The sequence below is a fragment of the Planococcus citri genome, chromosome 5, assembly GCF_950023065.1.
Source record: "Planococcus citri chromosome 5, ihPlaCitr1.1, whole genome shotgun sequence".
In the NCBI taxonomy this organism is placed as follows: domain Eukaryota; kingdom Metazoa; phylum Arthropoda; class Insecta; order Hemiptera; family Pseudococcidae; genus Planococcus; species Planococcus citri.
In genome coordinates, this window is record NC_088681.1 from 49,458,786 (window position 1) to 49,475,272 (window position 16,487).

The 16,487-nt window shown below is 34.1% G+C and overlaps 1 protein-coding gene across 4 annotated transcripts in view; it reads right to left on the minus strand.

Annotated features, from left to right (window-relative positions):
- LOC135847117 (hemicentin-1-like) overlaps window positions 1–16,487 on the minus strand; it is a 577,043-nt gene that overhangs the window by 379,469 nt on the left and 181,087 nt on the right. For all 4 annotated transcript variants that reach the window (XM_065366545.1, XM_065366543.1, XM_065366544.1 and 1 more), the window contains one exon: window positions 12,040–12,233. In XM_065366545.1, coding sequence (XP_065222617.1) covers window positions 12,040–12,157 — 118 coding nt within the window. In that variant the 5' untranslated portion in view covers window positions 12,158–12,233. The remainder of the gene's footprint in view (window positions 1–12,039; window positions 12,234–16,487) is intronic.

Below are 16,487 nucleotides of genomic sequence, written 5' to 3' on the forward strand. Positions count from 1 at the left end.
TTGCAAAAATAAAAATTTTCCATAATTTTGGTAAGAATGAACCTTTTTGACAATTTCAACAAAAAACGACTGTTTTGACAATGTTGGCCAAAAAAACGAATTTTTTGACAATTTCAGCAAAAAGAGACTTTTTGGACCATTTTAGAAAAAATAAGACCTATATCTGACAATTATGACATGAAACGGCCTATCTGAGCATTTCAGCAAAAAAACAGCACTTTTGGAATTTTTACCCCAATGGCAATTTTGACAAAAATTAGAGTTCTTGGCAAATTTGGCAAAAATAACTCTTCGACACTTGAGTACTTACAACATAAAAACAACCTTTCTGACAATTTTGACAAAAAACAAACTTTATGCTGGCATTTTTGTCAAAACCTGATCTTTTTTAGCATTTTTGGCATTTGGCAAGAAACAGGATTTTTAAGACATTTAAGGCAATGAATATTTTGGCACAAGACAACGACTTTCTCAGCAATTTACGTCAAAATGAAACTTTCTGACAATTTATCTATACTTAGACCAAGCCTGTTCCGTTCAAGACATCAAACCCCAAGATCGTCAATCTGCCTGTCGGTCCTCTCAGAAATTTAGTAAATTGTGTTTCAAGAGTTTATAAGTCAGACTTGGTAATTTAGGCATCATATGAGGTTACTTTTTCGGTTTTTGTTAATATTTATTCACTATCAAAAGTTACAATTCGGTATTTTTTTCAATCAAAAGTAGGTAACTTTTCCAACAAGAAACCGGTCAAAAAAATCTTAAAAATGAATCTGAATTATAATTCAGTTTCACATTGGGGGAAAAATACACAAAATGTGAGTCACAAATTGAAAGACCTGGGAGGGAAGGACGCCTTTTTATAAACATGGGTTTGAAAAAATCTCAGATCCCTCAATATTGGACAAAATTTAGGTACCTTGTACAGTATCTTGAAAAGTAATTTTAAAATAAAATTGATGCTTTTCTGTATGATCAAAATTCGAAATCCAATCAAAGAGTGGCCAAATTTTTTTAACCTTGGTTCTGAACTTTCGCTAAGCTTATGCATCAAATACATACTTCTCTCTTTTGTTTCAAGCAACATATGGAATTTTCCTATCTAGGGATGAAAAGTACTACTTTTCCAACCTCGCGAGAATCGCTCGGATGTAAAAATAAGTACTTTCCACCCTCGTTCAGGAAAAATTACTTCACTAAACTCGGAGAAAAAGTGATTTTGAACTCGTGTGAGTTGTTCCCCTCACTTCGTTCGGGTCACAAACCTCACCCTCGTCAAAAATCACTTTTTCGGCCCTCGTTGTGTAATATACTATATAAAAAAACTGATTTAAAAAAAAATCAATTCATTCAATTCTCCTTCCTCGAATCTTGTTTCCAAAATACGTTGTTAATGAACTCATCTTTGCTTTGCTATTTTTTGTCTCAACTTTTACACAACACTTCCAATTGAATTTTTATTGCCCAAAAATCGTATTTTGTTCACCTTCCTCGCTCTCTCCTCATCTCTTTGGTTAATTTTTTCATTGTGTATTGCTCTGATGTTGCATGTTGCTTTTTTTTACGTCAAATTTTCCACGGCAGAGGTTCCAATTAAGTGAGCGTTATTTTTTACTTACTCCATTGTGTAATTTTAAAAGCATATTATTTTTACATTTCTAAAAACTTCTTTTTATAGCTTATTGATAATTAATATGACTAATTGAAGATCAATTTTTTGGTTTAGGTAATTCCACGTAATGAGAATGAAACGACGTTGGTGCACTAATTAAACATTTCTTAAAAATATACTTACCTAACCTCTTATCATTAATTTTTTAAAACTTTTTCCCAGTAAATGTTCTATCAACCCACACAGAGGGATTTCCGTTGCATTTGAAAGCATCGTTTGACGTGGCAACAAGAAATCATGACCTTTTTTTTCTGCAATTTTAGAATCTAAAAGAGTTTCATTATAATTACTAGTATTTTTCGCTCATTTCATTAATAATTTCAGAAAACTCCCTATTACGTATTTCAGTACTTATTCTTGTTTTAAACTCATTTCTAATCATCGCACCACCGGCAGCGGCACCGGCACCATTCTTCCTCATCCTCTTGGTCACGCAACAACCCTTTCGAAATTATATCATCAATGACAAAACTTCTTACACGAGTTCGTATGTATATAGCCGAAACGAAACACCTCCGAGCTTGAACGTATCAGCACAACTCGCCTGACCAATTACCTAATAAAACTTATAATTGGGTTTTGATTAGGAAACTCATTCAAAGTGTACATATGGCTGACATGGTACGTTAAATAGGACGTTAAATTAGGTATATTATGTATATTAAGCGAGGAATAAACGTACCCCTTAGTTAGATTCACTATGCAAGGGTGATAGGCGAGTGTATGGTGTAATTGTGTACGTAGTAAATGTTCGGATAAATTACTAAATTCCCCATACACGTTGTACCAAAGTGTTGTTCTCGCTTCTCGCGTATTTCACGAGTAAATCACACAGTAAAGATACCTTGATATACGTGTACCTATACGAATTTCTCAACGAGAATCGTACATATGTAAGGTATCTAGACTTACTACGATAATATACCTAATTCTTGATGGGTGAAGCGCTCATAGCAGGTAAACTTGACACCCTAAACTTTGACGTTTGACAAACGTTACCAGCTATAAAATGAACGAGAGAGATAGGCAAAGAAAACGCAGACATTCCTCGGCTTGTGAAAATTCGCATTCGCGAAATGTCGTCGTCGTGTAATCATCGCGGTTCCTTTAATTAGAAAAATAGTATTTTAATTGGTGACATTTCGTCGACGCGAATCGTACCCCTTTCCTTCTTCCTCTCGTCATCATTTCATCGTCATAGTAGGTAAACCACCATCGAGCATCACGCCGTGTAAATTAAATTACATCCATTTTACGCGTCTTTTATTTATAGGTCGTTATCAAATTCGAATTCTGTTTTGAAAGGGTTGAGTTGTGTCGTGTCGTGTCGGTCGTCGTCGCGTCGTTCATTGTAGTCGCAGATTTTAACGTCATTTTTCACACCTTTAGTCACGAGCTTTGCGGTGGATTATGCGCGATTAAATGCTTCCAACTTTTTTCTCGCCGCGTTCAAGAATGTTTAAAGACCTCTATGTTGCCAATTAAGCGTTATAATCCGACCGAAATAATACACTTAATGTGGAAGAAATGCCGGAGGATTATATTTCAGTTCAACATATCCTTCTATGTATAATCTCGAATTCTCTAATGTGTTTTGGTATACTTTGTTTTGACGATTCTCAGATTTCGGTTGATTTTTCAGAGATTTTTGTATCAGGTTATAATCTAAAACGGACTATTTCTTTTCACTGCTGTATTTGAATTCATCGAGAGAGATTAGATGCCCTGATGTTTCCTTTTTTTCACAATGATTTAGCTGAATTTTAAACATTCATTTTTCACCAAGAAATCTAAAATTTGTCGTGAGAAAACTACAGAGATAAATTGAGCTAAATGAACAGCTTTTTGAGTGGAGAAGTGAATTTATCGAAATTTCATTTTTAGTGTGCGTAGCACACTATTGGTTTCGCTTTGAGAAATTGAAATTTCAATTACAATGAATGTTCTCTTAAGCTATCCAACCGTTTTTTGTACCTATTGGACACCATTTGAGAATCATTAAGGCGGAGGGAATAGATTAATTTTCATTCAATTCGGATGGGTAATTGCTGAGTAATTGAAATTTTAGTTCATTATTTTAATGCATTAAATCCTAAAAAAGGGAAAAGGGGACTTGTAGAACACCTGCCGCTCATTGTACCCTGCTATACCCCCAGTCTATTCCATCTCCGCTTTTCAAATCAGCTGTCTCATTGTACCCTGTTACACCCCTCATCTGTTAGCTGTATATTCCAAGTGGGAGTGGTTTGGTGGGGCGTTTACCCAACAAATATATTCTTTTAATGCCCATATCCACCATGTGAACTCGTAGTCGAATGGTTAGGGCATGTAGGTAGGAATAGGAAATTTAGGGACCCAGGTTCGAATCCCCGTGAGGTAAGTAGGTAGGTGACAGATTTTTCGTAGGATAATTGGATAGGTAAATGCTTTGCAATTACCTATGTAGTACATGGTAATGAGGCAAAAATAATGCTGAAAGTGAGTTATGAATTATGATATCATTTGCTAACTAAACATTCATTTCATTAATTTTTTGTCTACCTATAGCCATAAGTATAGTAAGAATTACCTTGACATGAATAATTTTTAACTTTTTACTTATGATTTAAAAATTACTTCAAAATGAGTAATTAAACTAATTTTATTTTTGTACAATTGAAACAATACTCATGTAATTTTTATTATCATGATTTAGTAAAAATTATTAAAACAAAATGATTTTTACTATTGGTAGGTACCTATAGCAAAATTTATTAAAATGATAATTTTTACTATACAATTACAGTAAAAATTATTGAATGGGATCTGGTACTTAATTGTGCTAAATACCAGTAAGTATTTAGTTGAATTTTTTTGTAAAAATTACCCATATTTTTTTCGTGTAATTTAGAGGCAATTCAAATTCTTAATATATTTTATAAGATTTAATTCTTAATTTAGAATAAAAAGCAAGTTCTGAAAATTGGTTTGAAAATTTATAAATTTGAAGACAATGGAAATTCTAAAAAAAATAATATGAAAATTTGTATTTAGAGACGCTGAGAATTCCAAAAATTGATTAAAAGTTCTGTAAGTTGCAGATAATGTGAACTTGAAAATTATATGAAATAAGTATTGTAATATTTATGAAGAAGATGAGAATTCTGAAAAATTGGAGGCAATGTGAATTCCAAAAATTGTGTAAACGTTTTACAATTTGTGGATAATATGAACTTGAAAATTGAATTTGAAATTTTTTAATTTAAAGACAATAAGAATTCTGAAAAATTATTCAAAATTTGACTATTTAGATGCAATGTGAATTCTAAAAATTGATTGCAAATTTCCTAACTCAGCAGCAATGCAAAATTCTGAAAATTTATTGAAAACTTTATGAAATTGTAGCGATGGGGAATTCAGGAAATTGATTTGAAATTTTGTAAATTTTAAAACAATGCAAACTATGAAAAACAACTAGAAATTTCTTAATTTAGAAGCAATACAAGCTTATAAATTATTCTGAAATACCTATTGTAATTTGGAAAATATGAAAACACTGAAAAACAATTATTATTTTGAAGCAGTGAGAGTTTCAAAAATTCTCATTACTGTGACATGGTTGATTCAATTATGCACTACCTAGATGTAATAACGCCAATAACGGTTATAGCTGTAGAAAAGGCAGCTAGCTACGCACACTTTGCAGCTAAGCTTTGCTTAGCTGTCTAGTTTAATTGATAGATTTTTCAAAATCAGCTGAATCATGGCAAAAGAAAAGTAATTGAGGTAATTTGACTGGATGAATTCTCAAACATGGCGATGAAAAAAAAATTCTGACCAAGTGGACAAGAAGATGTGCCTCTGAAACGATTTTTCAAAGTCAAAAAATATCATTTATAACATGACGGCTGCACTCCTCACCCCCACCCACACCTGAAAGATAAAGAATTAAGGAATCATGCCATCGTAACATGGCTCACTGATGAAAATTTTGAAATTTCCAAACTTCCCATGCTGAAACCAAATAAGAATATCAAAAATCGTAGTATCTCGACTGATGAAATTTTTTTTGAACTGGCTGCTTACAGAATAATCAAAATAACATTCAAAAAACACACTAATACATACTAGGTTAAACTTCAAGAGCACAATTTCATATTTCTGGCTGATTTTCATAAATTCCAATTTGGTCCATCTTCTCTGATGAAAACAAAAACTTAATCAAAGAGGTGTAGAATGCTTAAATTTGGCTCGCACTTTCGATTTTACACCTTCCAAATCGACGGCCCTTTTTAGGAGCCTTTGCTGGATGAAAATTTTTGCAATTTTAGGCAAAAAGTGAGATTTTGAGGATGAAAAATGTTGACAGTTATTGCAAAAAGCGAAACTTTTTGGTAATTATTGGGAAAAAAGCGAGACCTTTGGGTAATTTTTGGGGATAGCAATTTTGCTGAAAAGCGAAGATTTTTGTGAAAAAGAATACTTTGAAAATTTTGTCAAAAAGCAACACTGTTGGACAATTCTTGGCAAAAAAGTTGAACTATATTGCAACTTTTCAATAAAAAGCTGGATGTTTTGGTCATTTTTAGCAAAACAGCCACTTTCGAGCAATCTTACTACAGAGCGAGATTTTTTGTCAATTTTTTGCAAAAGCAGGTTTTTTAGCAATTATTGGCAAAAAAGTGATACTTTTTCGCAGTTTCTTTCCAAAAAAGTGAGATTTTTGGGCGGAGAGCATGGGGGGGGGGTTGCGAAGGAAATGGAATGATACTTTTTGGCATTTTTGGCAAGAAAACAAAATTTTTAGCAGTTTTTTTTTTAGCAAGAAACGAGGATTTTTTGCAACTTTGAAAAACACAGGATTTGTTGGGCATAATTTTTTGGCCATGCAAGATCGTGATTTTGACCATTTGAGCGAAAGGCGTAGCTTTGTAACCATAACGCTGAAAAATCAGTGTAGCCAGATAACCTCTCTCCAACCCCCCTGATTAAATATCGACTTTAAACAGTGGTAATTTTACAATTTCCATCATATTGCATATTGGGGAAATTCTGTTGCTAGCAGAACTCGCGAAGGAACCTCTTAAGGAGCCTACTTTTGATTTGAACAAGACTGCAACAGTTTATAGAAAATGAAACAGATCTGAAACCTCCTTACTCCATAGCCAAAATTTCAGCTGCCCAAATTCAGTTCAAGATTTTTGGCGATTTTTTGAAAATCTAAATAGCTGCCAAAATCAGTTTTTACTCCTTTTGCAGAAATTTGAAAATTCTGGAAAAATTGAAAATCGCGCTGGAGGCTCCAAAGCTGCTTGAAATTATTAAATTTGGTTCAAGGAAGTTCTCATTAGTTTTAGAAGATACTGATTTTTATAATTTTTCCCTGAATACTTCCAAAAATTCGCCAAACCACCGTGAAGGGGCCACAGCTCAATTTTCAACTGCTCAAATAAATTTCGGCGCCTTTTGAAGAAATTCAAAGTTCTATGAAAATCGAAAATCATGAGGGAGGCTCCAAAATGCCCAGAATCGGCGACATTTGGTTCAGGGAAGTTTGATTAGTTTCAGGAAGAACTGATTTTCATAATTTTTTAAAAGTTATTATTCTTATTTAAAATCGTTATCTATTTATCAAAAATGGTCAATTTTAAATTTTCAAAAATGTTCCAAAAAATTCCGCTTATGATGGGTTCAGAAAATGCTCTTTCCAAAAATCGTGGTCCTGTTCAAATCCCTTTCCTCAATTCAGTCATTGAAGGGTCACAATAGCAATTTTTGGGGCTTTATATAAGTACCTACATTGTACAAAAGTTACAAAATGTATAACCGACATTTACCTTCAGCATTATTAGTGTGCGTAGCACACTATTAGTTTCGGTCTGAAAGTGGAAAAATTCTTTGGAACGAATGTTCTCTTAGATGGATGGGCCGATTTTTTTGAAATTTTCGTATGTAGATGTGGTCTAACGTGAGGCATGGAACGCCGTAATTATAATTGCAATTACTCAATTAGCTTCTTGAGTAATTGCAATTAATTACGAAAATTTGTACCAAAAAAAGAATAAAAAGGGGAAAAGGGCCATATCAAAAGGGAAGCCGACAAACACGAAGCCGACGTCAGTTAAATTTCGAAATTTATTAACACCACAGGGGTTCTAAAAAAGATTTTATCAAAAGCGAGGCCGACACCCTTTGTGTTCGCTTATCTGCCGGCTTTTATTGAATTGAGCGAACACAATGGGTGGTAAAAATTTAATTTTGAAGAGCATGTTGGGGCTCCATGTGGAGCTAAATTTTAAACTTTCAAAATTGAACAATGAGAAAGGGTATCAAAAGCGGCGCCGACAGTCAGTTAAATTTCCAAATTTATGTAACTCCACAGGGGGTATAAAAAAGATTTTATCAAAAGCGAGGCCGACACCCTTTGTGTTCGCTTATCTGCCGGCTTTTATTGAATTGAGCGAACTGAATTTCCAAATTTATGTAACACCACATGGGGTTGTAAGAACATTTCCCATTGTTTAAATTTTGATTTTAGGAAACTTAAACAATGGCCGAAATGTTTTAGAACCCCTGTGGTGTTACATTTACACAAGTTTGATACCTTAACCTATACAACAAAAGCAGGTGGCTACCCTTAGTAATCAAATCTCCACAGTCATTTGCGCTTTGGCTGTGCTCCAGAGAAGTTCTATCCGTGTGGCCTTATACTTTCGAGCTTTCGTATTCGCATAGTGCTTTTTTAATCGTGTTGTGCTTTTGAGCTTTTGAACTTTCAATATTGCATTGTGCTTTTTTTCAAAATCGCTTTGTGCTTTTTTTTCAAAGTCGCATTGTGCTTTTTTTTTCAAAATCGCGTTTTTTAAAATCACATCGTTTTTATTTATCATAATCGCGTTGTGCTTTTTTTTTCAAAATTGCAGTTTGCTTTTCTTTGAAATCGCATTGTGCTTTTTTTTTTGAAATTGAGTTGTGCTTTTTTTCAAAATTGCAGTGTGCTTTTTTTTGAAATCGCGTTGTGCTTTTTTTCCAAAATCGCGTTGTGCTTTTTTTTCCAAAATCGCGTTGTGCTTTTTTTCAAAATCATGTTGTGCTTTTTTTTAAAAATTGCTGTGTGCTTTTTTTTGAAATCGCGTTGTGCCTTTTTTTCCGAAATCGCATTGTGCTTTTTTTTCAAAATCTCTGTGTGCTTTTTTTTTGAAATCACGTTGTACTTTTTCCCCCAAAATCGCGTTGTGCTTTATTTTGATTTTTTTTGAAATCGCATTGTGCTTTTTTTACCAAAATTACGTTGTGCTTTTTTCCCCAAAATCGCGTTGTGCTTCATTTTGTTTTTTTCAGAAATCGCGTTGTGCTTTTCTTTGATTTTTTTCGAAATCGTGTTGTGCTTTTTTTTGCTTTTTCTTCGAAATTGTGTTGTGATTTTTTTTTACTGAAATCGCGTTGTGTTTTATTTTGATTTTTTTCAAAATTGCGTTGTGCTTTTTTCCCAAAATCGCGTTGTGCTTCATTTTGCTTTTTTCCGAAATCGCGTTGTGCTTTTTTTTGCTTTTTTACTAAATCGCATTGCACTTTTTTTTGTACTGAAATCGCGTTGTGCTTTTTTTCTGTAATCCCGTTGTGCTTTTTTTTCAAAATTGTGTTGTGCTTTATTTGGCTTTTTTACCGAAATCGCGTTGTGCTTTTGTCCCTAAAATCGCGTTGTGCTTTATTTTGCTTTTTTTTGAAGTCGCGTTGTGCTTCATTTTGATTTTTTTAGAAATCGCGTTGTGCTTTTTTCCGAAATCATGTTGTGCTTTTTTCTTTACTGAAATCGCGTTGTGCATTTTTTTCTGTAATCGCGTTGTGCTTTTTTTTTCAAGATCGCGTTGTGCTTTATTTTGCTTTTTTACCAAAATCGCGTTGTGCTTTTTCCCCCCAAAATCGCGTTGTGCTTTATTTTGCTTTTTTTTAAAGTCGCGTTGTGCTTCATTTTGATTTTTTTAGAAATCGCGTTGTGCTTTTTTCCGAAATTGTGTTGTGCTTTTTTCTTTACTGAAATCGCGTTGTGCATTTTTTTCTGTAATCGCGTTGTGCTTTTTTTTCGAGATCGCGTTGTGCTTTATTTTGCTTTTTTACCAAAATCGCGTTGTGCTTTTTCCCCCCAAATCACGTTGTGCTTCATTTTGATTTTTTTCTGTAATCGCGTTGTGCTTTTTTTTTGAAGTTGTGTTGTGCTTTTTTCCGAAATCGCGTTTTGCTTTTTTCCAAATTCACATTGTGCTTCTTTTCCAAATTTGCGTTCTTTTTTTCGAAATCGCATTTTAATTTCGAATTTGCGTTGTGCTTTTTTTTAAACCGGATGGTTTTTTTTTCCAAAATCGTGTTGTGCTTTGTTTGGTATTAGTTGTTTTTTTAAAAATCGCGTTGTGCTTTCAAAATCAAAATCGTGTTCTGCTTTTGAAATCCCAATTGCGTTTTTTCAAAACCGCGTTGTGCTTTCAAAATCAAAATTGCGTTCTGCTTTCGAAATCCAAAATTGCGTTGTTCTTTTTGAAATTGGGTTGTACTTTTGTAACAAAATAAGCTACGCACACTGTTACAGCTGCGCTAAGCGCAGCTGTCTAGTTTTTCATTTTGCGGTAGGATACGTTTGCATATACGACAAACATCCGACATGATAGGTAGGTAAAAGTACCCGCTACCTGAATCGAAAAGTTAGACCACCTTGTTACACTATTTCTGCCATTGACAGATTGGAACCATTCATGCCACTATTTGGAAAAACCATACTCTGCTGAATTGTTGACTCTACACACCTCCACACAATGTTATGTAGGTAGGTACACTAGGTATAGGCAGTTCGTTTTCTACACCATAATATACTATAAACATGTAGCTAGATACCGACAAAATACACAATTATGTGTATGATGTCTACTTCAAGCAGCACACAAAAACACACATCATTCGATGTCCGAGAAGAAAATTACTTTGCGGTGACAACAAAAACCGAAACCGAAACACGAACACATACCTACGCTCCAGGTAGGTACATTTCATTCCAGTCTTTCCAGAACACCACGAGGGTAGATTGAATGCAGGGGGAGGGGTCGTCTATCTCGTCACAGTGGTAAATGGTAATAGCGATTTAAATACCTACTTTTCCCCGCAATTGCCCACGTGCCCCGTGTACCCCTTCCTCCCCCCTCCCCATCTACGTCACGCCAGCACATCGGCGTCGAGTTTTACTATACTTACTCATATTATTATAAATCGTCGCCGAGCACACAAAATAAGTTTCAAGTTTTCCATGTTATGGAAAGTTTACTTAATAGAACAATAATTAAATTAAGCCGAAAGCGGTTTACTCTACTCTTATTATCAACTTAAGGCTGCTAGTTGAAGGTGGCAGCTTTCTTGCGCTAAGTTTGAGTTCTTTAATGAAATTCCACACTGCGTTCCACCCTTCTCTTCTACCCCCCTTTGCCTATCGTAAACCTCATGGGTGATGGGCCAACATCATAAGGAGCAGCGAATTTTAAGACACTGGTCTATACTTACATACCTGCTATGACAATAATCATTTTTAACACTTTGCAAACCGATCTTAAATCACCTCATGGTTACTTTAGCATAAAAACAGAGAGGGTTTTATAAAAATGGCTGATTAGTCTGTCACATTTGCCAATCCTAGGTACATTAAATATTATTAATAACCTCAGCACGCGGCAATTCGTCCAGTGCAGCGACCTACGCGAGCTGCGGCTCCGGCTGCGGCATATTTGCACGTTTTCGAGTTGAAATGCATATTAACGTACATATAACAAATTTATATTCGTTCGTTTAGTTTTAGCTGCCGCTGATTAAATTAATATCGTAAAAAGTCGACGAGTTATATGCCGCATAAATTAGTCCATCGAATTTCCAATGGCTTTCGCTGCCCCTTCATCTGCTCTACTTCCAATGAGTTTTTACACAGCTTCGTCGTTTGCAGTGATTTATCGGTAAAGCGTTAGCATACACGATGCACACGTTTCATTCGGTAATTTGGTTGCCGAAGTCGCCATGTTGACCGATTTTATACATTTTACTGCGTTCTGCGTTATATTTATCGAAAAATACGTAGGTACCAGTTACCCTGCTGCGCCTACATGTAGCCAACCAACGTAGGTACCTACCTACTCGTATTATGCCAAATGGAAGAGTGAAAAATTTACCCTAATTAGAATTCACGACTGTTTGCTCCATCTGCGTCGCATCATCGTGAAATAATCCATCGCGATATTTTTACGTACAACGAGCTCTAAATATGTATGTAGGTAGTCTCTAGATGAGCGAATTAATTCGCGTCATAATTGTTACAGGTAGGTAGGATGTATCGTAGGTAGGAAAAAATCACAACTTACCAGCTTCGTCGCCGCCTTCTTCCAGGTCATCCCATTCGTACTCCGGGTAGCTGAAAGCGACTCGTATTATCGTCAACGCGATCACGAACACGATTCGTTTACGCAACGAGTCAGTCATTTTGCAAAAAATATCACCACCGCACGTGTAGCTTATCAAATTTTCACGAAAACATCCTCCATTTTACGCGAAAAATCTGGAAAAAAATGAAAAAATTGTTAAATAGGTCATTTATGTACTTACTATTTTACTAACGATGATACAAAAATTCGATACGATGTCTTTAAAATAATATGAGAGTTTTAATGGTTGAAACTGAGAGCCAATTGACAGTTAATCATTCGAAGAAACGATTTTTCTTCGGCTTTTCTCAATTTTCCCTACCAATTTAAACAATTTTCCCGATTCTTCAAATACGAGTAGGTACCTACATTATCAATTGCCTGCATACAAAATAAGGGAAGGGAAAGTTTAGAAGGGGTTAAATTGCCAAACATCATCAAGTCATCAACGAAGAATTTTTTCAGTTAATCTCTAAACGTTTTCCCAAGTGTTTATGAAACTAGAATAGGGGAAGAAGAGTTCGAATTTTATCGCCTCCCTGACCAAATCATTCAATTTTGAGACATTTTGGCTAACAAATCGAAATGAGAATTAGAATCAAGATCTTGAGATGAAGTGAGAAGGATGGGAGAATTTAGGGCGTAAAAATTTTGAAATTTAGTACTCCAGTACTTTTTGGACACTTATACTGACATCTTCATAGTCCATAGACTAAAAAATACACGAAAAACGAACCTTGAAAGATGATTTCGACCTTTTGTGGGCCCATTTGAGACCATTCATTGGTATCGAGATTTTTAAAAACAGCAAAATTTTATTTTATCTGACAATTTTTTTAGTCTAAAAAGTTTAAATGAATAATTCAAAGACCGTATAAGAACATTTGACATCCACCACGCAGAGCATATACGACCATAAGACTTGAAAGGAAGTGATTTCATTACTTAGAAATGTCACCCACTTTTGACTCTAAAATCTGTTTGACCCCAAGATAGAAATTTAACCCATCAAAATCTCAGATGAGGGCAAAAAATCAAAAATTTTGAAAAAATCTGGCATATGACAATGGATGCATCTCCACCCCCCCCTCCCCGATGATCTACTAGCACAAGTTTTTTTTTCCAATTGGCCATCCTAAGGAACATTTTAAAGGAAACTTACCATAAAAAAGTTGTCGTCACAAGCAAAATGGCAGTCATTGGCACAAAATTTTTTGAACCTGACAAAACAAGACTATGTGCAAAAATACATCATCAGCTAAAAATTTCAAAAGCTGAAGAGCATTTTTTTTTTATTTTCATTGGTAAATTTTTGAAAATCAAATTTGAGCCAAGAATGAGGGAAAAAATCAAAATTTCACCACAAAGTCGACTTCTGTAGAAAGTTAAAATTTGAGTTCAACTTGACAATTTAAATCTCTTGGAAACGGCTTTGAACCATTTTGAGCTGTTCTGAAGCCGTCAGCAGGTTTTTGAAACTTGAAATTTCCAAAAAAAATTCCAAATGAAGTAAGTTGGAAAGCTGAAATTCATTCTACATCGTTAATTTCAACACGCTATTTTGAGTCACCTGTACTGTAGATAGTTTCAAGTCATTTTGGAGCCTCCAGCGACTTTTCTGATACTCAAGTTTTCCAAAAAAGGCCACAAAATATATTCAAATTAATTTAAGCATTTATGTTCGAGATTGGTAGGTATTTTAACGGGTTCTATTGCCTAAAGGATTAAAAAAAAAATAAGTATATCTTGAGAAAAGCTTGAAAGTCATTTTTTGAGTTCAGGAATTCTCAAAATAATTGTTAATATTGAGATACCTGCACCTGATTTTGTGATTATTCACTAGGGATGGATAAAGATGGAATTGGACAAAGATTTGAGCTACTTTTTTTTTTTCAAATTTTGAGCTTTCACGCTAGGAAGGGGGAGGGTAATCGTGCGTTGACCAAGGAATTTGAAAATTAAAAGAAAAAAAATGGTAAAAGACTTACCCTAGGAAGGTACCTAATTATGAATTTTCAAAGATTTCTGATTCTGAAATTCAATTGACTCTAAAATCAAAATCATGCCCCCAAAAGAGTAAGAATTTAGGCTCAAAATTTTTTAAAATGTGATTTGGGTATCGAGTTATAAGCTTTTGAAGGCAATCATTCTAATTCTGAAATCCGTTTGACTCAAAATTGAAATCGCCTCTTGCTGAATAGAACTTGAGCCCAAAATTTGACTTTGGAGTCAAACTGATTCAAAAATCAGAATCAGAGACCTTATAAAAGTCAACATTCTAATATCCATTTTGTATTTTTAGAATCTTTGAGCGGCAATTAACGTTCCTCTGGGAAGCTCAATTTCAGCTTTTGGGGCCAGAAGAGTTTCCAGAAACATAACTGACTAGCACCCTCAAATTAGTCTGTACCTATTTTTAATACCCATATTACATTTTTCAAAATTCTAGACTCAGGCCCTTCACTGACAATAAGGCACTGATGGACTCAATGTTGATTTTGAGGGGAAACTGATTTCCAAATTGAAATTGCAGTCTCCGAAAATATAAATTTTTATAACCATATCACTTTTTTCAATAAGTAGTTCGAGATTTTTTCATACTCAAGGCCATTTCTTCTGAAATTTAAATTTGGTATACTGCACGACGGTGAGTTAAAAACGAGAGGAGGAAGAAAGGTTGAAAACTTAGTATTTCATTCATTTTTTACTGCGTGGACCTTTTTCAACACAAAAAAGATTGTAGGTACAGCACTCAAAAGTCGTTGAATGAAATTTGAAAGCATTAATACTTTCTTCGCCAGTCTTTTTCAAACCTCTCATGACACAAATCAAAACATTATGAGAATTCGTAAATCAAGGATTCCCGAATTGGATGAATTTTCATGGTCTTTAAACATTTTGGAGCACTCTCCTTTTCACTCATTTTTTTCAAATTTATTGGTATTCAATGTTTTCCAATTTTCTCAAACCAAAGAATAATTATTTTGAAAATTTTTCCAATAATTTCTGCAATTTTCAACTTGAAGATCAATTTTTCCAACAAAGGTAAGAGATTCAGTTTTCCTCCTCAACATTTGTTCAGCAGACTAATTCAGTTATGATGGGTGATGGGGTTAAATACACTCTTCCTAGGTCACTCGAGTACCAATTTAGGAGAACGTTATGCTAGAAAACAATTCCTTTCCCTTCCTCGTTTTATACTGGTTGCTGATGAATTCAACACAAGCAGGTCTTATCTTCTACAAAGAATTAATAATCAAATACCTAACTCTGTTGAAAATGATTTGATTTATTCTTCAAAATAGGCTAATTATTCGACGTCGAAGCCAGATATAGTTAGTTAGCATATTTAAATTCCCAGAAGAGGAGAAAAAAATTGAATGGAAGAAATTTTTCTCGCGATTTAACGTCTTGAATTTTCTTCCTCTCGATTATTTATCGTCGATTCGAAAAAAGAAAACGTACTAATATTTTTTTTCCTTGAAGAAGTTGTCGATTCTTTTGATAACTTTTGTAACGAAATTTTCACAAGAATAAATATTTATTAAAATTATTCGCTTATTCGGAAACATCTTTCGGTATTGGAAATTTTATTATTGCTAATGAAATACTTCTTGCATCGGGTATATATTCGAGAGAAGAAAAGGCCTACTAGTTTTTCTTTTCTTAAATTCTGTATATTTATAAGCAGGTTATCGAGTAAAAAATTTTTCCATCGTAATAATTTAATAGTTTAGATAATGGAATTTTCTCATTAATGATTCTTCGAGCGTTAAGTAAACATATTTTTGATTATCGAAAAACAACTTTACGGAATAATAAATAATGAATAAAAAATGTTAAAGTGGTTACAGCATAAACAACTCGAATACTCTTGGGAATAGAAAGATGTTCTGCAGGATAAAGTAAAGATAATTTCATTTTTTGTGTTTTTTTTCTCATTTTTTTACATTTTGGAAAAAATATACATTCGTGTCTGTATTTTGAAACGGATTAATTGTTAAAGATTAAGAAATGTAACTTGGTTGGTGAATCATGACTACGATAAAATTTATGCGTTGATATTTTCACATTTTTTTGAAAAAAAAGGGGACGATTGCGGAGATATTTTTTACCAGTTTATGCAAAAGCGTGCGTTGTATAGTTTTGATAAATGAACGAGCACGCGAAAAATTACATAACCAAAGCTATCGGTATTTTTTTGACAAGCGAACTGTAAAAGAAAAACCGTTCTGTTTGTCTGTGATTCGATGAATTTTTGGTTCAACGTCGATGCTCAGTCGAGTAGAAAATTGTTGACGTAGATGATCCATTCGGAACGATATATTTTCAGAGATAACACTCGAATTATGTTTTCGTTGTACGCACGAAAAAAAAAAAAACTTTCG